The 23568-nt window shown below is 41.7% G+C and overlaps 1 protein-coding gene across 1 annotated transcript; it reads right to left on the minus strand.

Annotated features, from left to right (window-relative positions):
- Positions 1-8348: 8348 nt before the first annotated feature.
- DSEL (dermatan sulfate epimerase like) lies at positions 8349-20471 on the minus strand. The gene is made up of 2 exons (XM_073331706.1): positions 19845-20471; positions 8349-18998 (listed from the first exon to the last, which is right to left on the minus strand). The coding sequence occupies exon 2, from the start codon at positions 18028-18030 to the stop codon at positions 14380-14382; it is 3651 nt and encodes a 1216-aa protein (XP_073187807.1). The 5' UTR covers positions 18031-18998; positions 19845-20471; the 3' UTR covers positions 8349-14379.
- Positions 20472-23568: the final 3097 nt, after the last annotated feature.

Raw genomic sequence — 23568 nt, forward strand, 5'->3', positions numbered from 1 at the left:
ATGGCACAGAATGTTCTGTGCCAAGATATAGGCTGACACTACAGTAAAAAAAAAACGCTGCAGACTTAGTTGTCTGTACAGAATCATCAGTGTTTTTTCAGTCGGACATTGGATAAGTTGCATCATTATGCAACCAGAAATCAACTGCATAAGGCTATCTATATATAAATATAGTAATCTGGATATGGCTAATAAGATATCTGAATACTTTCTTGGACATCAGCTAAAGAAGAAAGATGCCATAATAGTATCAGCTTCCTTTCTCTTTATTGTAATTGTCTATGAAAATCTTTATGATTTGGGGGATACCAGAGATGTACTTTGTACCATTTCTTTCATCTAATAAATATGGGGTTAATGGTAATTAAGGGTATGTCTACACTGGCAGAGTTACAGTGCCAGCAGATATGGCGCTGCTCAGAGAGCGCTGAAGGGAAACCGTTGTTGTGTGTTCACATTGTCAGCTGCCTGTGCAATAGCATGTTCACACTTACAGCACTTGCAGTGGTATTCAGAGCGGTGCACTCTCGGCAGGTATCCCACAGAACACCTCTTCCTCTTCTGCTGCGAAGACTTGTGGGAAGGTAGAGGGGGTCATGGGGCATCCTGGGTCCTGTCCCAATGCCCCATGATGCATTGCTTCGCATCCCAGCAATACTTGTGCTTCCATCCACATTTGGCACCATCTTTCAATGGTTTGCGTACTGCGCGCTCTGCCTTTTTGGTCTGCAGGAATGGATCCTGAACTGCTGACCAGTATGCTGCTCGCTCTGACTAACACACCACAAGTGAAAGTGGAGTTATTCCTTACGCTACAAAGGCAAGAAGAGTGTGACATTGATCTCACCATGCATACTAGCTAGCTACTACACGAGATTGCTTGTGGCATTCACAGAGGTGCTGACCACAGTGGAACGCCGCTTTTGGGCTTGGAAAACAAGCACTGAGTGCAGTGAAACAAGCCTTGGGAAACAAGCCTGTGTGCATGCATCATGAAATCTGGTCTATAGGTATCATAATTCCTACAGCTGGAGCACAGCTGGGACTGGACAGCCTCCTCTCCCCAAATGCTGATGAGGTCCAGCAACTCGGCATTGCTCTAAGGGGGGATCACCTGGTGCGTGGAGCAGGCATGGCCACCTGGAAAGATGCTCTGAGACCACTGCATACATCACTGAGCAAACAGGAAGGGGACTTTCAAAATTCTAAAGGTATTTATGGGGTGGGGATGATGGTTGGTCACCTGGGGGCAGGGCAGTAAAGTTCAAACCGATGACCAGAGAGGTAAGAACAGGCATTGTTGGACACCTCCTGGAGGCCAATCGCAGTGCTGTAATCAACCAGGGTGTCTACACCGGCACCGCAGCGCTGCACCCCCCAGTGCAGAAAGCTATACGCCTCTCTTTGGAGTGGGTTTTTCTACAGCACTGCAAGTAAGCCATTTCTGCGCACTAAGTGGCTTGGCAGTGTGTACACCTCAGGAGTTACACCGCAGAAAGCCGCTTTACTGCACAGAAACGTGCCAGTGTAGACAGGGCCTAAAATGTCTGCATGCAAACAAACTGATGGTGTCTATTGGCTAGGAAGGCTTGGGATCTATCTGAAAGTAATACAGTGCTCCCATTGCTGCTTACCACCTTCTGTCCTACTGTATTTGTGTGTGTCTGAAGAACTGCCCCCCCCAAAAAAAATGTTGGTCTTTGTTCTATAGATTAGAGCTCAAGCATCAAATCTTTTTTTTTTTTTTTCCATTTAATAAAAGGTCGTCCTCTCTGTTCATGGATTCAAGCTGGGAATTTTGTGATCCTTCAGTACACAGCAGTATAAACTTGGGAACAAATTCTGACCTCAGATATGTGCCAAAGGCTATTGTTGATGTAAAATGCACCATATGTATCTGAGGGCAGAATTCCCCTCACCAAGCTTCCCCCAATTAGTTACATATGCAAACAAAAGTAGCAATAACTTTAAATTTAATAAAGCCAAAAAGAGTGAATGTCATTATTTTTAACTGATTGGAAGACTCATTGCAAATCATAAGATTTTATGAAATCCTATGATCAAGCAATTTTAAAAAGGATAATTACTTTGGAAAATATTGTTAAATAACTATAACTTTAATTATTGTCCAATGCTTCAATATACTACTATGCATGCTACAGCTGCTCCACATGGGGGTCTACTTGGTCGCAAGTGTCCGCTTAAACAGACCCTTACAGGGTTGGTGCCTACACTGTAAAATCTTCAGGATGAAGGGGGGCTAAATTCGGGGTGGGGGGCATTTACATCAGTGTAAATCAAGATTAATGCCATTGCAAATTTACTCTTGGTTTAGATTGGTTTAAATGAGATCAGAATCTGACTCGGTCTGGTTTTCCATGTCTCATAACACCAGGCACATTTTCGGCCTTTAGCAAAATTCCGATAGTATGTTTCACTTAAAACGATTATATTTTAATAATGTGAAACAACACTGCTGTGCTCCATTATTAAACATTTGCTGAGACAGTGGGGGATACACCATTCTTAGTGTGAATTATAAAGCATACACATAGGATGTCCCACTCTGGTGTGGAAGGGGTTAAAGCAAGCCAGAGAGGCTGTGCAGAGCCCCAGCCAATCCTGGAAGGGCTTATTAAGAGCCAATCAAGTGGAAGCTTGAAAACAGCCAATCAGGGCCAGGCTGGGCCCTATAAGAAGGCTTCCAGGCAGTGAGGAGGGCAGTGTCTCCCTGGAGGGCAAAGGGAGAAGAACTGGCTTTTAGAGAAGTGCCCAAAATGGAGCAAGGATTGGCAGGGTCAGTAGAGGCTGGGGGAGGTCTAGGTTGACCACTGCCAGACTGGGGTCCTGACACAAAGGGGCAGAGAAGGTGCTGGGGCTATGGGGAAGTGGCTGAGGGAAGCAGGCAGTAGAGGAGAGTTGGAGGAGGGCAGTAAGTGGCTTCTACTACAGGGTCCCTGGGTCGGGGCCCAGAGTAGCGGGCAGGCCTGGGCCCCCCATTTTTCCCCCCACTTGCCAGTGATGAGAGTAGCTAAAACAGACTACGGTTTGCTCTTGGAGGAAGGGGCAAGACTGAGGACTGGAGTGAGCCACTGAAGGGGGGTGATAGAAACAGAAGCTGCTGGTCCCCCAGAAGGGGCAGGAGAGCCAGCGAAGTGGGCACAGCTGGAGGGCAATGTCCAGAAGCGGACGCCGCAGTCCGAGAGTGATGTGGGTCCAACTGTGGAGACCGAGAGAGTAGCGGTAGGTGAGACACCACTAGTGAAGTTGCACTGCTGAAAGAGCTAATTCACAAACCAACCAGCAGGAGGCGCTGCTGTAGAGGCTCTGCGCCCCATTGCACTGTCGAACGAAAATGAAGGACTTGACATTTATTTGAAAGTGTGCTGCCTGTATTTTTGTAGCATTTAACTTCAAAAACTACCCCAAAATGAGGAAGCTAGTTAAATGGAAATTAAAAGGAACTGTCAAAAGGGTGAAGTGCCTGCAAGTTGCAGGGAAACTATATAAAAACACCACAATATAGGGTCAAACTAAATGTATACCCCAACTAAAAACAAACAAACAAAAATAGCAAGACAAAAAATGCCACTGTTGCTTAACAGCAGAGTAAAAGAAGCAGTTACAGGCAAAAAAGCATCATTTAAAAATTGGAAGTCAAATCTTACTGAGAAATATAGAAAGCAGCATAAAATCCTGGCAAGTCAAATGTAAAAGTATAATTAGATACACCAAAAAAGAATTTGAAGAGCAACTAGCAAAACACACAAAAAAACCTAAACAACCTTTTTTAAAAAATAAGTACATCAGAAGCAGGAACTTTGTCAAACAGTCGTTGTGGCCACTGAATGATCAAGATGCTAAAGGAGCGTTCAAGGAAGACAAAGCCGTTGCAGAGAAGCTAGTTGAATTCTTTGCATCAGTATTCAGTGCAGAGGCTGTGAGGGAGATTCTCACACCTGAACCATTCTCTTTAGGTGACAAGTTGGAGGAACTGTCCCAGATTGAGGAGTCAACAGAGGAGGTGTCAAGGCTGAATCCCCACTCTGTCACTCTGAGTGCAGAAAGTGGGGCCCCGCAAGGATTCTAAAAATTAATACTTGCCACTCCAGGCTTGTATTAAACTCCCAAGGTTACAGCTTTTCTCTGACTTTGGCATGGTAAATGCTGCCACCACCCAAATGCAAAAAAAAAAAAAAAAAACCCTTGGACCCAGGAAGAAGCACTTGGGAATTCCTCCCTGTGGGGTACCCTTAAGAGCCGAGAAAGAAAACAAAGGAAATTAGTTGTGGCCACCAGCTAATCAAACAGCATATGCACAAACCTCGTAGGACACAAAAATCCAAATCCTTCTTCAAAAAGGTAAATGTTATTAAAACAAAAAGAAAGAAAATACATCTGGAACTTAGGTTTTTGCTTGATTTTAAAAGAGCAGTTTCCAAAAATTAAGCACAAAAAATAGCTTTCTTGGGGGTTCAGCTTAAAGGTTACAAGCAAACAAAAGCATATGGGGTTAGAGAGGAGATCTACAAGCCAAAATAAAGAATAAACTTGATCACATTTATCTAAATGTTCCCTATTGAAATGATTCCTTCTAGGTATGGAAGATAATTTTTCATACCTGGTTCAAACTTTACACAGCATTCCTGCTTATAGCACTGCTGCTGTCTCCCTGCTTCTCCGGAGAACAACAGACACAGGGAAAGTTTCTTTCCCCATTTTAAAAAGTTCTAGCCTTCCCATTGGCTCTTTTGGTCAGGTGCCCACTTTTTTTTTCTTTACCTGGGGGACTTGTTAACCCTTTACAGATAAAGCACGCAGCAAACAGACACCAAGAGGGATTTTACAGGTCACTGGCTGGCTGGGTGTTCATAAATGGGGGCTATCCCCCCCACTTTATTTATCACAGGAGGTTTAGAAATAAATTGATAAATTAAATAGTAATAAGTCACCAGCACCAGATGGTATTGATGCAAGGGTTCTGAAGGAACTCAAATACGAAAATACTGAACTACTAGCTGCGGTATGTAACCTATCACTTAAATCAGCCTCTGTACAAGATGATTGGAGGATAGTAACACAAGGCCAATTTTTAAAAAGGGTTGAGGCAATCCTGGCAATTAGAGGTCCATAAGCCTAACTTCTATACCACACAAATTGGTTGAAACTATGGTAAAGAATTGAATTATCAGACACATAAATAAATATGCGGGGCAAGAGTCAACATGGCTTTTGTAAAGGGAAAGCATGTGCTGCCAATCTGTTAGAATTGTTTGAGGGAGGGTAACAGACATGTGAAGACACGTGATCCAGTGGATATTGTGAACTTTCAGAAGGCCTTTGACAAGATCCCTCATCAAAGTCTCCTAAACAAAGTAAGCAGTCATGGGATAAGAAGAATGGTCCTCTCATGAGTCAGTAATTGGATAAAAGACAGGAAATAAAGGGTAGGAATAAATGGGCAGTTTTCAGAATGGAGACAGGTAAATGGTGGTGCCCCCAAAGGATCTGTATTAGGACCTATGCTGTTCAACATATTTATAAATGATATGGTAAAGGGAGGAACATTGAGTTGGCAAAGTTTGCAGATTATACAAAAATTACTCAAGAGAGTTAAGTCCAGAGCAGATTGTGAAGAGTTACAAAGGGATCTCACAAAAACTGGGTGATTGGGCAAGAAAATGGCAGATGAAATTAAATGTTGATAAATGCAAAGTAATGGACAATGGGAAACAATCTCAACTATACCTACAAAATGATGAGTTCTAAATTAGCTGTTAATACTCAAGAAAGGTATCTTGGAGTCACCTTGGAGTTTCTGAAAACACTGTCACAATGTGCAGCAGCAGTCAAAAAAGCTAACAGAATATTATGAACCATTAGGAAAGGGATAAATAATAAGACAGAAAATATCATGTCACTATATAAATCCATTGTACGCCCGCATCTTGAATACTGCATGCTGTTCAGCTAAGAAAAGAGATGATGAAGGGGAGGCTATGACTGATATCTCTAAAATCATGAATGGCGTGAAGAAAGTGAATAGGGAAGTATGCAGAGCTCTGTGTGGCTTGAAAGCTTGTCTCTCTCTCCAACTTATGTTGGCCCAATAAAAGATAATACCTCACCTACCTTGTCTCTCTGAAGTGTTACTTTTCTCCCTCACGTATGTCGTACACCCCATCACCCTAGAGGTGGGGTAAGGGTGTGTGGTAGCCCCGCGGTTAAGTCTATATGGCTGCCCTCAGCCTCAGGGCTGCATGGTCAAATGGCCAGCACCAATAGGACTCCCTTGCCTTAGTGGAAGTTTGGCCGAATGGCCAGAGTCAGCAGGACTATCCTTGACTGCCGGGAAGCATGGCCGAATGGCCAGAGTCAGTAGGTGGGTGTGTGGCCAGGTAGGAGGAACTGGGCCCTCCCTGGTAGTGGCGAATATGTTCACCACTAAGTTGGTGGGGAATACGCCAGCACCATGCCGACTGCTGCAGGGACACTGACTAGTCCTTCCCTAAGCTACTTCCTACCGTGACTCCTTCAATTGAAGTTGGAGTATCTTCAGAGTCGGAGGGCTCTTCGGGTGATGACTGCAATCTCCCTGGGGCATCCCCAGGTCCCTGGCTGCCTGCTTGGGCCTCGGTGTCTCCTACTCCTGTGGTTCGGGATCCTGGCTCCTTGGTTCCTGCTCCTTGGCTGGAGACGACGAAGTGCATCCTTCCTCCTCGGCGGTCAGCCCAGACTGAGCTAGGCTGTTCCCTTTTATACTGCAGCAGCAGTTGAAACATGCCTAGCAGGGTCGAGGGGGCATGGCTTCCACTGCTAAGAGCGCTGTCTTAATCCCTTCCACTACAGTGCAGGGCAAGTACACCTCATCACAACATAACACGAGAACCAGGGGTAACCCAATGAAATTAATAGGTAAGTTTAAAACGAACATAAGGAAGTAATTCCTCATACAACCCACAATCAAGCTGTGGAACTTGTTGCCAAGGGATGTTGTGAAGGTCAAATGTATAACGGGGTCCAAAAAAAGAATTAGCTAAGTTCATGGAGGATAGATACCATCTTGGCTAACAGCCATTGATGAGGGGGACACAACCTTTGTTACTGGTCTCCCTAAACCTCAGACTGCCAGAAGCTGGGACTGGATGACAGGGGATAGATTACTTGATAATTGCCCTGTTCTGTTCATTCCCTCTGAACCACCTAGCTTTGTCAACTGTCAGAAGACAGATTACTTGGCTAGATGGACCATTCGGTCTGACCCAGAATGGTCGTTCTTATGTTCTTAAGTGGGTGGAGTCCTTTCTTTTGTGGTCTATAAATGTATCAGATAATCTTAACCTGTAGCTTTGATTCAGGCTAAAAAGTGATTCATATATTAAACCCTACAAAACATTACTTTTCATTTTCTGCAATGTATCATACACCAAGACTAATAATCTTGTATGATATACAGAGGCTTTTGGTTCCTGTAATTTCAGGTCTTTTGGAAATATTAAGAAATAAATATACAATATTTCCCGGTGATCTAAATATTTCTTTAAATATTAAAGAGCAAAATACAACTCTAGATAACTTTTAAAGCCAGATAGCGTTGTCACAGATTGTCCCCAAAGCACTTATTCTTTATCATTTATTTAAGGGAGGCAGTGCTGTCTAGTGGATAGAGTGATGGACTGGGACTTAGGAGACCTGAGCTCTATTACCAGCACAGCCACTGACCTGCTGGGTGACCTTTGGCAAGTCACTTCACTTCCTGAGCCTCAGTTTCCCGCTTCTGTAGGATAAGAAAGCTTACCTTTTTTGTGTAGCACTTTGAAATCTACCAATGAAATACGTTATATAAGAGCTAGGTATTATTATTAGTACCATCATTTTGCATGGCCCTTTCCAGACAGAAAACACTTTATGAAATTTTGGCCCCATTGAGTTCAATAAGCCAGGATTTCAACTCACAGTCCATGCTCCAAACACTTTACAATATAAGGCCCTGATCCTCCACTTATGAACATCTGCAATTTTACACCTGTAAGTGGAATGAGGCTGAATTCATTGAGACTATGCCTAGGCCTACACAGACCCCGATTCAGGAAAGCACCCTGATTAATGGTGTACTTAAACACATGTTTAAGTGGTGTTCTGAATTGGGGCCAAAACAAACTCGGGAGAAAGGGAAGGCCAGGGCTATGATGATAAGATAATGTGCTTGTTTTGGTTAGTTATGTATGCTTCTTGGTGAAGGTATTTTTAAAAACTAATTTCAGTGAGTTCTTTCTTAAAAATAAGTGTCACAAATTCAATTACAAAAATATTTTAAGTTTATTTCCAAATAACAACAACAAACAGGTTACTCACACCAGTGCTCTTTACTTGTTTGCCAAATATATCGGGACCGTACTTTTACCCTTGATCATGAATTGCCTAAGGCAAATGTTTTGAGTACAGATACTGCAGAATTTCAAAAGGTTATTACACCTGGTCATATTAACCAAGAAAATCACAGTAACAAGACCATAATATTAGAAATAACTTATAGTCCCCTAAGGATCCAGCTGTCTCCTGGATGTCATTTTTCACATCATCTCAAGGCAATAAATAGTGAAATATTAAAATTTTCTGTTTAAAATGAAAATTCAATCTGATCCATGAATAGAACCGTGGAAATAAGTTATCATTACAGTAGGTGAAATCTCATGTCTGCATCAATGTCATTTTGACAAAAGCTTTCACCTTACTTTTTTTTTTTTTTTTTTTGGCTGTCTGTGCATGAGTGAAAGTAAAAGACTGTTTATAATGAGTAAAATTTATTTCTGTGGAAAAAGTCTGTGTCTTTATGGAAGCTGAATACATTTATACATGGAAATATTGAAATTTGACCCAGGTTAATTTTCTGGAAAAGTGGCATCTTAAAGGACTGAGGATGGTTTGGATGAGCATTTGAATGTTAGTACTAGTGAAAGGTGCCAGAATGATAGCAGGGTACTGAAGTCCTGTATCCATGATCTGCCAGTGGAAAAATATTGAGGCTATTAAAAAGGATGCCAATTGTGATGGTTGTTTTCGTAATATGATTACAAACTGTCAGTAACAATACTGAGTCCACCAACTCATTTAACTACGTAAGAATGGCCATACTGGGTCAGACCACAGGTCCTTCTAGCCCAGTATCCTGTCTTCCAACAGTAGCAAATGCCAGAATGGGACTGAACAGAACAGGTGATCAAGTGATCCACCCCTGTTGCCCATTCCCAGCTTCTGGCAAACAGAGGCTAGGGACACCATCCCTGCCCATCCTGGCTCATAGCCACTGATGGACCTTTCCTCCATGAATTTATCCAGTTTTTTTTTTAACCCTGTTATAGTCTTGGCATTGAATCCTGATACAGTCTGTGTAAATCCCACTCACCTTCCTCATCCATGTACTTCCACTGAAGTCAATGGCACTATTTGTATGGGTAAGTCAACAAGATTTGGTCAATAAGGTAATGACCATAGGTCTGTAATGACATATAGCTAGACTCAAACCAGTGACATACCAAAGAAAGGTTCCTACCCATTACCAATTCCCTGGATTATCTAGTCCTACTTCCCCTAATACCTCCTTCTATTTAATTCCTAAATGAAACATACACACAGGTCTCAGATATGGGTTTGCAGTGGGCATTCTCCTAACTAGTGTACATATTTTTCCCAGCTCTCTGCTTGCCCTGCCTGTTAACTTAGATTTTTATACATTGAGGGTTCTGGCCTAGAATTTCAGTACAAAAGTATTCAACGTTCACTTGATTGAGAGACCTGCTTGGTATGTCTACACTGCAGCTGAGAGAATGCCTCCCAGCCAAGATAAACAAATACATGCTAACTCAGCTTGAGCTAGCATGCTAAAAATAACAGCGTGGATATTGCAGTAAGGGTGGCAGCTTGGGCTAGTTACCTGAGCTTGCATCCAGGGGGTCAGCCAGGCTTGGATGTGGGTGGCTAGTTCACGCCGCAATGTTCATACTCCTATTTTTAGCATACTAGCTGGAGGTAAGCTAATGTGTCGCTTCCTATCTGAGCTGGGAGGCACACTCCCAGCAACAGCATAGACATATCCTCTGAGAAGTACTTATTGTGGTCATGGCGTCATGTAATTAACTAAGAAATCATTTAAAATTTAACAGCAGATCTATTTTAAATTAAAAGTAGCTGGAGAGTTGCCATACTATCAGATTTCAGGCCTCCCATAGCTTATTTTACTTATAAATAGCTGTTAATTAAAAGATAATTTTCAAAGTATTGATTTTTTCAACCTAAAACAATAGATTGATGTACCTTATTATTTTTCCATCTTCTCATCTGTCCCTGGGCATAACAGAATGATTAAAAGATAGGGCAGCTGTCAAAGCCTGGAAGCCTAATTTTGGAACACTTGGTCAAACAGTGGGCCAAGTTTTGCTTTCACTTACACCAATGCAACTTGGCTATGTTTCAGCAGAGTTATACAGAGGCAACAGAACAGAGTCTGAGAGCCAACTGAATGCACATTTGAATTGTAGGGAGAGCTGACTGGAATTTTTCTCCTGATTTTTGTCCAAATTTAGACAAAAATGGAGGGAGGGGGGAGTTATCAACTTTGTTCAAAACAATTTGTCATGTTTTTGTCAAACCAGTATTTTGTTTTCAGTTTAAGGTTTTCTGATTAAAAACTCATTTATCTCATGAAAACAGGTATATTTGAATGAACGTTTCCACTGCGTTGAAAAGCTATTTTCTGTTAAAACAAAAAACTGACAGACTTTTTTTTTTCCAAACCAGCTCTAATTATAGTGTGCAGTTTCTAAAATGCTACCAAAATCCATAAACTGTTATGCAGGTGACTTCACATAAATTTAGACACATTTGATTACACTTTGATCCTGCACTCTTTTCATTCACAGGTCACACAATTTGAAGTCAATGGATATTTTTTGTATGACTGGACTGAAAAATTGGTGAACCCACTGGACTATGGAGGCATGATACATGCGAAAGCAGGTTTGAACAGGATCTGTACGAAGCTCTGGGACCCTGCATTTTTAGTAATATTTTAATTGTAGACAGACTAAAAAATAAAAATTCAAATCTGCTGTCCTGGGATTTCTGGATTTTTGTTTGTGTTAAGTGTACTATAGAAATTAGGCCCCCACAACACTACAGAGCCTCAATTGCTCTGATATTCTTTCCTTTTGTGAGATTAATCCAGTCCCATAAGCTACTTTTATACATAGTCCTTTGTGGTGTAGTTGACATATGCTCTTTCCTTCCCAGCAAGTAGAAATGTTCTCTGTCATAGGGTTCTTTGTTAGCAGTTCTGAAGCAAAAGCACCAGGTGCTCAGTTTCCTTAGACTATATGATATTGTTTTATCTTAAGCTCCCATAATGCATGAAATTAGAATTTTGAAACTTTAGGACTATGGCTTTCAGTCATTACTTTCTCTAGATTCATTCTTTTTCGTTTTTCTTTTAATTTTTGTGCTTTTGATATAATTCTCTTTCCAAAAAAGATCTGGGAACAAATAATCTAATTCTCCCCAGTCGTGCACCTAGTGGAGTCAATTACATCTGTATAAAGGGGTATAAAACGTTACCAAACCTGAACGGGAGCACATTATAGTTGCTTTAATTTCAGAAGATGCAAGATAGTGGTTAACTAGGTCCTAAATCTTGTGTATGCCAGAATAAATTATAGTAGTGACATGTACTATCGGCCAAAAGGCATGAGATAACCCCATATGCTGAAAGCCTCAGGGACGACCTATTGATACATGAGTGTCCCCCTTTTCACCTCAGCCCCTCAAAAAGAGCTGGTTTAAAAATCTATTTGTAGCCTTTCATGCAGCACTATCAAGAAGAGATTTTTATATAAAGAAGAGATTCTTTCCTACTTCTCCCAAAATGCAGTCAATCCTGAGTCTTACTTTGAGCAGTCCTAAAACAGAGGACAGAGGAAAGCCCTTCTATTTGTTCTGATTCAAGATCACAAATCCTGGGAAGAAAAGCAAATGTTCTGACTTAGTCTGTCAAATAAAAGCAATGGTGTTGGCAACAATTTTACATATGACTGATAACAGAGAGAGAGAGAGAAAAAAACTAATTTGAGAAAATGATAGTCGGGATCCAAAATTTCACTGACATGTTAGTGTACATTAACAAACTTTAATATTTCTTTTAACATGACATTCTACCTAGCCAGAGGTAAGTCCCAGAAAAGAAGGGAAAAAGCAACTCCGAGATCCTATTATAATCAAAGGAAAGTGACAGCCAAATTATGGTTAGTGAGACTGCAACATATCAACAGCTTTATCACACTAGAGGCACATTTTGACATAATAATGAATGGCTGAGAAACAGTCACTTTTATCTAGGTCAGAAGAAGAGATCACAAAATGATGCAGAGGGTGCAAAAATCTGTGTGGGTGTGTGGGGGGGGGGAGGGACAGAAAGAAAAAGGGGAGAACATCAGCAAGATGTTAATATTAAACATCAGCAAGAGGATTGCAATCTGTAGAGAAAAACTCATTACATCTTGACATTGCCTAACGCTTGTCACCCAAATCTATGGTAATTACTCTACTGTTATATTTCAATATAATAGCACAAAACTCTGATTCCAGCTCCTACAAACAAAACTAAGCACATTTCATGACAACTTCATTTGTAACGGGGGGGAAAAAAACCCAAAACATTTGGTAAAGGAAGCAGATGTCTCCGACATAATCTATAGTTTGATTTACACATCTACAGACATTTACAGTATGTGTGCATTTCAAAAGAACGCTGAGTAAGATAAATTAGGAGACTTTCAACATTGTCTTTTTTTTTTTTTTTAAAGAACATTGTGAAAAGAAAAAAAAATATGGCTCAAGGAACAACCACAAGAGCAGCATGACAAAGATATTACCAAAAGCAAATATTCACCCAACAAAGGGTGTTTATTTCCCAATCAATGTGACATTTCAGTGCAGATTTAAAGAAATGAGGATCATATCTTAAAATAATCAGATGTTGGAAAAAAATTACTGAGATTGTCATCCAAGCTTGGAGTAGGTGAGAGAAACCTCTTTGAAGTGACTCAACACAAAGAGCAACCTTGACCAGCCATAAAATGTTGCTGGCAGATCCAATATACAGAAAAGCTAATCATCTCTCGATGAAACACAGGTCTGGAGATTTATTTGGGCTCTAATCACTACATTCCCACCTGATCCAGATATTAATATATTACCACTGAAGATGACGACATCAAATGTTTGCATTGACAGGAACTCCTACACCTTTGCCACTGGATTAAGTGAGAGTTATGCACAGTGGTCAGTTAAAAAGAGAAGAGACTCCATAATGTGTTACAACAAATGAAGAAACATGGAGGAGTCTTATTGAGAAAGAGGAAGTTCCTTCAGCTTCTCTTAGCCAAGAGGAGCTGCACAGAGCAGTAGCATCAGTAGCAAGGGCATTAGCAGCTTTGAAAATCCAGGGGCAGTTTAGTATGGTGGAACAATGTCGGAGTTTCACAGGATCCTTTAGGAACCTCCCAGCTAATATTTAACTGATAGATTTATGGGGTTTTGTGGATTTCTTGTGATGGTTCCCCTCTCCCCCCATCCCCAAAGTTCATTTAGTGCTCACAGAAGGTGCCAGATTGATGGAACTGGAGACTGAAGTCTTCTCTTTATCTACAGAATGGTTACAGCAAGAACACATTCTCATAAAACCCTACCAAAGTGCCTCAGTTCTGACGTGGAGGAACCATATCACATGTCATTCAGTTGCTATGTCTCGTCAGTCCTTGGCCTGTCTGCTGAGACGGCTAATAAGGAGCCAGATTTTCCAGTACGCCAACACAAGTGATGAACAACAGATTTAGACCCCAGTTTTACTGAGTGTATGGCTACTTTGCACCATTGGAGTAGCAAGTGGCCAGAACATACCTGCAAATCTGATCCCAAGGGCACTGCCATTACGAACTGGGCTGAGACCACCAACTCATTTCATGTAGGTTACTAAACAGTCTTCAGATGGTAACTACTTTAGGCAACTACCCACTTGAGCTGGAGTCAAATTGTTCACCTGGAAGTGCAAGGCTCCATAGTTTATTACCAATCCCTTGACCTATCCATTCCCCAGCTGGCAGATTTGTAAAGGTTCACACAGCTTTATTTTAAAGGCAGCAAAAGTAGTTATAAGTTTTTGTTTTTTTAAAATCCAGCTAGAACAAATATCTGTTTTTTTTAAATAAATCTTTCTGCATGTAACAGACTGTACACACATTTTACAAGAATAAACAAACTTCTCTAATTCTTATTCACACAATGAGGAGTTGGGGATCATTAGTGCAAACTACTGCTGACCTGCAGCACTTAAACTGTAAACTTTGGGTATCCTAAGCGGTCCATCAAGGTACAGCAGATGTCCTCAACCAGTCTAACTTCTTCAATAGGCATATTTTGTTCCCAGGCATGAATACTAGTTGGTGATATTTCACCTTCATAAGGAAGGTAGAAAAGATTGGTGGAGGTGGCAAACAATATTTGGTTTAAGCTAGCAGGAGACAGAGGAATACCAAGGAAAGCATAAATTGCTTCAGCTGTCTTCTGAGGAGAGCTCACAATATCTTCAAACTTGACCAGCTGATAATTTGCCTGCAGCAGATCCCCGTTTACTCGCAGCGCTGCTGCTGTGTTTGCTAGCCACAAATGGGACAGCACAGAAACTGCATTTGACCTAGAATCCAAGAGTTCTTCCCTCAGTGATTCATATTCAAAGGCATAGCCTGAATTTAAACCACACTTCTCTTTCCCGCCTTCCACTTTAAACAGCATAGCTAAGTGCTGTGGAACATTTTTCAAAGAGTAAAGGCTTGGTTTACTTTTATACAACATTGAGTAGATCCATGCCCGAGGGTCCCTTACTACATACAGTGCCCTCATTGAGGGACCTATGATTTCTTGAAAGAAAGGAAGCTTTAATGTCCAGCTCCCACTACTTAAACTAAGCACAGGACGTGCATTTGGATAATAGGCAAGGTGTCTCCTCAGTTCCCTAATGTATTCAGCATCTTTGTCTAATCTTCCTCTTGTTGTGCTTCTTTGTTCTGACAGAGACTCTTTCTTTCTGGATCTTCTCTTTTTATCCTTACTTAAGGGAGGATGCTGAGCTAATTTACTTCTGCTGGCTTCATGTAAATGAATATTTTGTAAATGAAGTTTTGTATCTTGGACTAGGGATTGGAGCCAGCCTCGGAGTAGACGGAAACGGCCACTTTGGATATCAGATGCCTTCCATTCACATGCATCTACGAATGAGTCCATTTCAAATTCAGTTTCAGGGATATCAAGGTAAGTTGTAGGGATCCTGATGTATATGAAATCACTGCTGTTAAGAAAAAGTTGCTTTAAAATGTCTGCCCCGGAACTGGGAAGTGAGGTAATTACAACATCTGGCAAAACAACAGGGTTTCCTTCTAACTGTTTGGCTGTATTGCCTGTATCGGGGTCTACATTTATGATGTCACTGCTCCATTTTGCACAAATAGGCTGAGTGCAAGTGCTCCATACATCCACCAGTTCAATGAACCACAGTGTGATAACCAGTATTAGTATCCAGCGCAACAGTTTGCTGAAGGAAATGTAAAACCGCCACTGAAAAGCCAGTATTACCAAACTAATGCCTAAAACTAATCCTGCTATTATATTTATTTTGAATCCAAATGGGAAAATTGCTCTGTTATTTGTTATCTGCTCTCGTACAGCTTCAGTGCCTAGACCAAATTTGATAACTTTGTTTTGATCAGCTACCTTGGCAAAGCCACCAAATCCCAAATAATTGAACCTTGTCCTCAGACTGTGATATTCAGTCACAATGGAGACAATATTTTCACTGTTGTTGACGTTTAGAAAAATTTGAACTCCATATTTGGAATCATCTATGAATCTGCAGTTAGAAACATTAACATATGGTCCATAGAACACATATGCGATTCTTGTTACAGTGGTTTTCATAGGAAAGGTGACGTTTATGAACTGAGTCCACCGCTTTTTGAACTCTGCTGCTTGCTCTGCCTCTTGTATCCTGGCAACAGGACTACTCCCATGATGATCAAACCAAAACATCTTGTAGTGAGCATCCCACACATCCATCATGGCTCCACTATATTTGTTCATAAACTTATAGGGTATATATTTAAAATCAATGTCAAGATTATGAAAGAAGGCACTGACAGAGCTGAGGGGAGAGTCTTTCTCCTTCTCAATATGGTCTACTACTAGCAATGTCTGAGCATTTAGGAGTAGCAAAGTACGATACACGCTTTTCAGTTTCATTGCAGAAGAGTAGGCAGATGCTGCCTCACCACTCACAAACATCATCTCCCCATACTGAGAGGCTGTTATAATCTCCCCAGCTGAGTCTCCAACCTCATCACCAATCCACTTAAGCCACTGTGCACACTCCCCAAGTTGTCCCTCCCAAGGTTGATTACACTGACTTGTAGGAGATGGAGCAAACACCAATACATTATTCAAGTGGCTGAACTTGGGTCCATACAGGGCCTCAGATACAAACACCTGTCCATTGGGGGCAAAAGTAAAGGAGTTCTGATCTGGATGTTCATGCCCTGGATTAAAACTCCTCCACCCATCAATCCAGGAATATGGCTGAAAGTGAACTATGTCATAGACTGCACGGCCACCAAGCTTTCCAGATTTAAAAGACACAAAGGTGTTGGTCTGAGTATTTGGCAACCCAGCCCCATAAGTAACAACCCCCCAGTTAGGAAACACATGCATCTTAGCAGTGCCATAGTGAGGGGGAGGTTGGGGAGTTAGTTCTGCAGCATACCAGATGTATTCAGTGTGAAGTGTGCTCCACCTTTGTGCAGTGGATGGCACCATTGGGCCATCCTTGGGCCTGTGCTTTCTAATCTGTTGTGCCAGCCAATTGCCAGCTCCATTCTTCATTACAAATTTATCCAGGAAAACCAACTGGCTTTCAGGGCCATAAAACCAGTTATAATTAGAATCTGCTATGCCCACAGTCCTCCGATAACCTGGTAACAATGTGGAATAATAAAACCAAAAGTGCATTTTCAGCCAATTGTTTTCTAGGTTATTAATACCAAAATGGCGCTGGGCCAGGAAAACATATTGGGTTACTGACTTAGCTGTGTAACTGCCATAAGCTACTCCTTCATCCAAAGAGCCATCTACAATGTGATTGAGCAGAAACATGGTTTTTTCCATCACATCAACCACAGCATGTTTCCAAATATTTGTCTGAGACTTTTTGTCCACCCCAGTAACCAGGGCGCCTGTGAGCAGTGCTAGCATATTAGTGGCTTGGTGGTTATGGAGAAGTTGCTTTCCCCATGAGCGGACTTTTGAATATTCATACATTTCCTCACTCACAACCCATATCTTCTTTAGATATTTTTGTCTTCTGATGTTATCCAGTGAGCTATATAAGAAGTCAAAAGCAGTGGCAAAACCTGTTAAGGAGTGGCCAAGAGGCACTTCATCTCCTGGAGCATTCTCAACCAGCCAGTCTTTGTAGCCAGCCATTCTGTCCATGTATTCTAGAACAAAATCAAAGGCAGCTTTATCTTCCGGGCATAGCAAACAATAAAAAGCTAAGGGAGGCAGATTGTTACCATAAATCTCATTCCACTTTGCAGCAAAATCAGCATGCTTGGGTGGAGGTAGGTAGTATGATGGGTTGGACAGCATAACCGTTACTGCACCTCTGATAGCTCTGAACAGATGTAAGTGGCTTGTATGAGACTTTTGCCTCAGTGCTTGGATATCTTCAGCATCAAAATATAAGCTTGGATGAAGAACAGCTTTTTTCAGCTTCTCGTCAGCACTGAAATCTTGCAGTTTCTGTTTCTCATACTGATCCATATTTTCTGTGAAAGTCACCCAGTCAGAGTAATTGCTCACAGAGTCTTCAAAAGTGGAGAGAGCAAACATTGCTAACCCTAGGAATAAAATATGTACTGTAAACATAAGAGCCATGATCCATTAGACAGTTCCTTCCCTTCAAGCAAACATCTTTACAAAACACAGTGTTCAGATGTTAAATGTTGATCCAGCTAATATAACAGTGTGCATTTAAGGCATTTCTGCTTAAAAAGAAAAGAATAAGATAGACTCGCTGCTCAGCCTATTTGCAATCTGAAGTACAGTACGGAAAACAAAACAAAGGATTTCTGAAAAGTTGAACCACAGGTGCCTTGTCTGTCTGTCCTTTGCACAGCTACAATGGTAAAGCATAACACATAAAACTAAAGGGAAGGTAAAGTCGCTACATTTTTCATGTGAAACACAGTCTGATTACACAACTCAAGGGACTAAAAAACGTAGTATCTTTTTTGCTGAAAAGCAAAAGACCCCAAAACTTGAATTTAAAATAACTGAATTCACACAAAAATCTTTCCCTCTCACACTCTGATAAAATGCCATTCCCAGAGTAGGAAAAAACTGCACTGATGATGAAATCATAACAGCTATTCAGAACAATGTTTTGTTTTTGCTGAAGTAGAAATGCTCAGTACTTTCTACAATAGACTCAGATGTTAAATGTACTCTCCTTAGCCTTCCTGTTCTCTCATTTGTATACAAAATTTTCTTCTTCATAGGCTTGAGAGGGTGAAAATGGGGGAGGAAAAGAACAAAATTTCTCCATTAGCCTCTCTCTCTCTCTGGAAAAATATACAACATTTCTAATTCCTGTTCATGTCTATTTGTGGAAGGTTTGTTTGGATGAATACTCATAAAATACACAATATGCTCTCATGTCATTTTCTATTTATCTTCATTTCATCTTCAACTAGTGAAATCCACCCTATGTCTCAATGGTTCTGATGATTCTACTCTTCCCATCATGAAGTAAAAGTAAAACACTTGGACGGGGCACAAAGCCAGTGTTTTTCCACCAAAAGAGCTGTTTCCGTTTTCTGTTGGCTTTGCATATTTGATCCTTTCTGTGGAAACAAAAAAAAAAAAAAAAAGTTCTCTGATGTAGTATAGATCTAAAAATATATTCTACAAATATTTAAAATGCATCACAAAGAATTTCCAGGTTCTCATCTACAGTAAATGCTAAGGCTATAAAGGAGCAATAAAAGAACAAGCTTGTCAAAGTCTGCTCACTAAATTAGCTTCAGGATCAAAGCAGAATTAACTCATTACCCGAGTTTCTATTTTATTTTTACTTTTTCCAAGTTGTCTGAAACTGCAAGGCCTGAGAAATTATTTTATCTTTTTACATTAGCAGAGTTCACGTGAACTAATGCAATTGTAATACTCCATTAGAAAGAAAGAACAGGCTTCCCTTCCAAACAATCGTTCCAGTATGTGTCTGTATATTCTCCTTATCACTTAAAAAAAGTCAAGATATTAACATTTTCCCAAGTTTCTCAACCCTTTATTTTTACAGAACCTAAATCATACAAGCACATATACTAGATGCCCTGCTTCTAAGGGTGAAGCCTGTTTTTCCTAGGGCTCTTCTCCTTAAGGGAACATATATCAAAAGTTGGTTATTACTCCATGTGCACTGTATACTCCTTACCAGTGCGGCCACATAGTGTATATTTGACTGAAGCCATCAGAGGGCGCTATGAACCAATTAGTGCACAGCAGAATTTCTCCTTTTGCTTATGTTTGGTTTGGACAACTTAACAAGTTTCGGTTGCAAACTGTACATATGTTAAACGCATCAGGGATAGTCTCAGCGGACCTCTCACGCTACTTCTGCGACCAAATCCTCCCCAGCTCTCCTCTTTTTGCACTTATGCAGGTTTTAAAATACAAGGCCATCAGCTTACCTTAGCAGTCTCTCTCGTCAGTCTCCCGCTCCATGCGGACAGAGCACCGGGGCTTGGGGCAGAAGAGCGGAGAAAAGTGCTGAAAAGAAAACAGCAGGCTGCAGCGTCGTCCTCCCGGGCGCCCTCGGCTCTTCTCCGTGTGCTTTGCTCTGAGATCTCAACTTCAGACAGGACCGCGTGAACTTCAGCTACTTGTCAGACAGCTCGGCCGCGCAACGGGGCCAGGGGGCCCGCCCCCTTCACCAACGCGGGGACTGACTTCTGGGGGTGGTTCATAAAGATCCACAAGTGCCGGCAGATCGCGCTCTCCAATAGTTTCAAACTGCTCCCCAGAGCGAGCAAGCGGACCGGGGCAGCCGGCGCTATAAAATAATCGCCGGACGCGGGGAGAGAGGGCGGGGGTCCGGTAGGGAGAAAGCACAGCAATACTCCCCAGAAGAGTTAGCTACCCCTGCGGCGGGCTGCAATGCCCTTTTGCCTGGGGGAGCGGCTCTAGCTACTGCTGCTGCTGCGGGCGAGCCCGCGGCTGTCTCCAGAGCGGAGCCTCCTCGCCTGCCTCCCAAGCCGCTGGGCACGGCCGCCTCTGCGCCTCGCTGTGCAGCCCAGCCGCCGGGGCTGGGAGTGGAGAGGCAGCTGCGGAGAGGAGTGAGAGGGAGGCAGCGCGGCGGCAGCGTTGCCAAGGCGGGCGGGGCTAAGCCGGCTCACAGCCCGTCCTGCTCTTGCTCGGCTTCTGCTCCAGCTCCCCCGGCGGCCCGAAGGAGCACGCGCGAAGGGTGCGTGCAGAGCCCCTGCCTTTACCTTGCCCCGAGAGCGCCGCTCCAGCGGGAGGGAGGGGGGCGTGGGGAAGGAGGGACAGGGATGCTGGGGGGATAAGGAGCTGAGTGGGTGGAGGGGCAGATTGTGGGTGGACGGAAGGGCAAAGAAGATGGGTGGATGGGGAGGGGGTCTGGGGGAGGGAGGGAAGCTGGGGGTATGAATTGGGGACACTAAGGGACTTAGGAGCAAATCAGATGGTCAAGTTAGTAGACAGAGAGATAAACAGCTGTTAGCTCCTGCTTGGAAGGAGCCTGAGATATGCAACCTTCTGGTTACCTGTCATAAGATCATCATTTTCAGGATAGATACATAAAAAGAAAAGGAGGACTTGTGGCACCTTAGAGACTAACAGATTTATTTGAGCATAAGCTTTCGTGAGCTACAGCTCACTTCATCGGATGCATTCAGTAGAAGATACAGTGGGGAGATTTTATACACACAGAGAACATGAAACAATGGGTGTTACCGTACACACTGTAAGGAGAGTGATCAGGTAAGGTGAGCTATTACCAGCAGGAGAGAAAAAAAACCTTTTGTAAAAAACCTTTTGTAGTGATAATCAAGGTGGGCCATTTCCAGCAGTTGATAAGAACATGTGAGGAATAGTGGGGTGGGGGGAGGGAAATAAACATGGGGAAATAGTTTTACTTTGTGTAATGACACATCCACTCCCAGTCTTTATTCAAACCTAATGTAATGGTGTCCAGTTTGCAAATTAATTCAAATTCAGCAGTCTCTCATTGGAGTCTGTTTCTGAAGTTTTTTTGTTGAAGAATTGCAACTTTTAGGTCTGTAATCAAGTGACCAGAGAGATTGAAGTGTTCTCCAACTGGTTTTTGAATGTTATAATTCTTGACATCTGATTTGTGTCCATTTATTCTTTTACGTAGAGACTGTCGGTTTGGCCAATGTACATGGCAGAGGGGCATTGCTGGCACATGATGGCATATATCACATTGGTAGATGTGCAGGTGAATGAGCCTCTGATATTGTGGCTGATGTGATTAGGCCCTATGATGGTGTCCCCTGAATAGATCTGTGGAAACAGTTGGCAATGGGCTTAGCTGCAAGGATAGGTTCCTGGGTTTGTGTTTTTGTTGTGTGGTATGTGGTTGCTGGTGAGTATTTGCTTCAGGTTGGGGGGCTGTCTGTAAGCAAGGACTGGCCTGTCTCCCAAGATCTGTGAGAGTGATGGGTCATCCTTCAGGATAGGTTGTAAATCCTTGATGATGCACTGGAGAGGTTTTAGTTGGGGGCTGAAGGTGATGGTTCTTTTATTTCCTTTGTTGGGCCTGTCCTGTAGTAGGTAACTTCTGGGTACATAACTCCTTAAGTCAATGGCTAAACTTTCATTGTCTGCAGTGAAGCTAGGATTTAACTCTGTGACCTAGGGACCTGTTGATGCCAAGCTGGCAAAGGGCACAGGAGGTGCATAGAGTTTTACATGACCCACTGAGTCAGATGCATTCATAATAATACCCTAACTTGTGACATCTGAGGTCTCTACTGGTCATCGTAACCACTGTGAGAGGCATGTATGCATAATAGTTAAGGAGTTATGTATCTATATCAGTGATACACAGAGGTCGTCCAAGGAATATATCAACTCATCTAGATATTTGTCTAGTTTTATAACAGGCTACATAAAAAGCACCAGTGAAGTCAGTACAAACTACAATTTCATGCAAACAAAGTGTCACACGTTCACAGTCTCAAACTCCTCCTACAAGCCCAGAGCAGCTGCTTGCCTGCCCTAAAATAAGGAACAGTGAAATAGTTAACAATGGGGATAATTGCATTGACTTTACACTTCAGACTCAACACTCAAAGGAGATGATGGGGGAATACTGTACCTCTTTAATCCATTGTCTCTATCTTGTTTGCACCTCAGGCAGATCAGGTTCCATCAGTTCAGATTAGTATTATTATTTGTATTACTATAGCACATAGGAGCCCTAGGCATAGGCCAGGACCTTATTGTGCTCGGTGCTACACAAACAGAAAAACAGGGTGATCCTTGCCATAAAGAGTTTACATTCTAAGTACGGTACAAGACAAGAAACAACCATTGGATACAGACAGGCAGAGGCTACAATGAAACTATAGAACAAGTCTACTCTTTATATTTATCAGAGAATATGCACCAATATAAGGACACCAAGATTATCAGCAAATGCGTATTCAGAAACAGAACTTACCTGCTGCTCCAAAAATCACAGGTTTCTATCTCTTGCAATATCAATTTAGCAATAGTAGAGCTTATGTTTTCCAGCAAGTCAACAGAGGGCAATGTAATTACAAGGTGATATATGAGAGCATGTCATTTCAATACAGGACAGTAAACATAAACTAGTATGTTACATACGATCTGCATACAAAAATGTAGTTCTCCACAATACACTATTCTTTTATAAATAATCTATTTTCTGATTTTTTTAAATCTGTGTTACTCATCAGTGATTTGGCCCTCTCACAATTTGGTATGAAACAAAGATAATTTGTTGTTTAATTAGAAATAAAGAATGCAGCAATGTATGTGCTTGTGTTTTAATTCTTAATGTAAAACAGTTAACATTTTAATAGTATTTCACCTTTTATACCAGCATTGTACAAATAGTGCAGGTATGAATTATGCACTAACAATAATGCTAAGCATAGTCAATGAGTTCACTTTTAATTTGATAGCCTAATTTTAAATGTAATTAACTTGTTATACAGAAAAAAGTGCTTTTTTCACAACCATAAAGGTTGTTACCATTAAAATAAAAGCTTACATGTTGCAGAAATTAAGGGGCCACCAGAGAAGTACCTGTATACCACTAAGTATTGGATTAGTCTAACCCTTCTTTGTAATATTTTCTACATTGAAGACCTATTTCTATGATGCACTGGAATGGCTCCTGGTCAG

This window comes from Lepidochelys kempii, chromosome 2 (assembly GCF_965140285.1).
Source record: "Lepidochelys kempii isolate rLepKem1 chromosome 2, rLepKem1.hap1, whole genome shotgun sequence".
In the NCBI taxonomy this organism is placed as follows: Eukaryota; Metazoa; Chordata; order Testudines; family Cheloniidae; genus Lepidochelys; species Lepidochelys kempii.

What these genes read in the sequence shown, in the direction of transcription:
- DSEL (XM_073331706.1), bottom strand. Translation starts at nt 18,030, where the DNA reads ATGGCTCTTATGTTTACAGTACATATTTTATTCCTAGGGTTAGCAATG.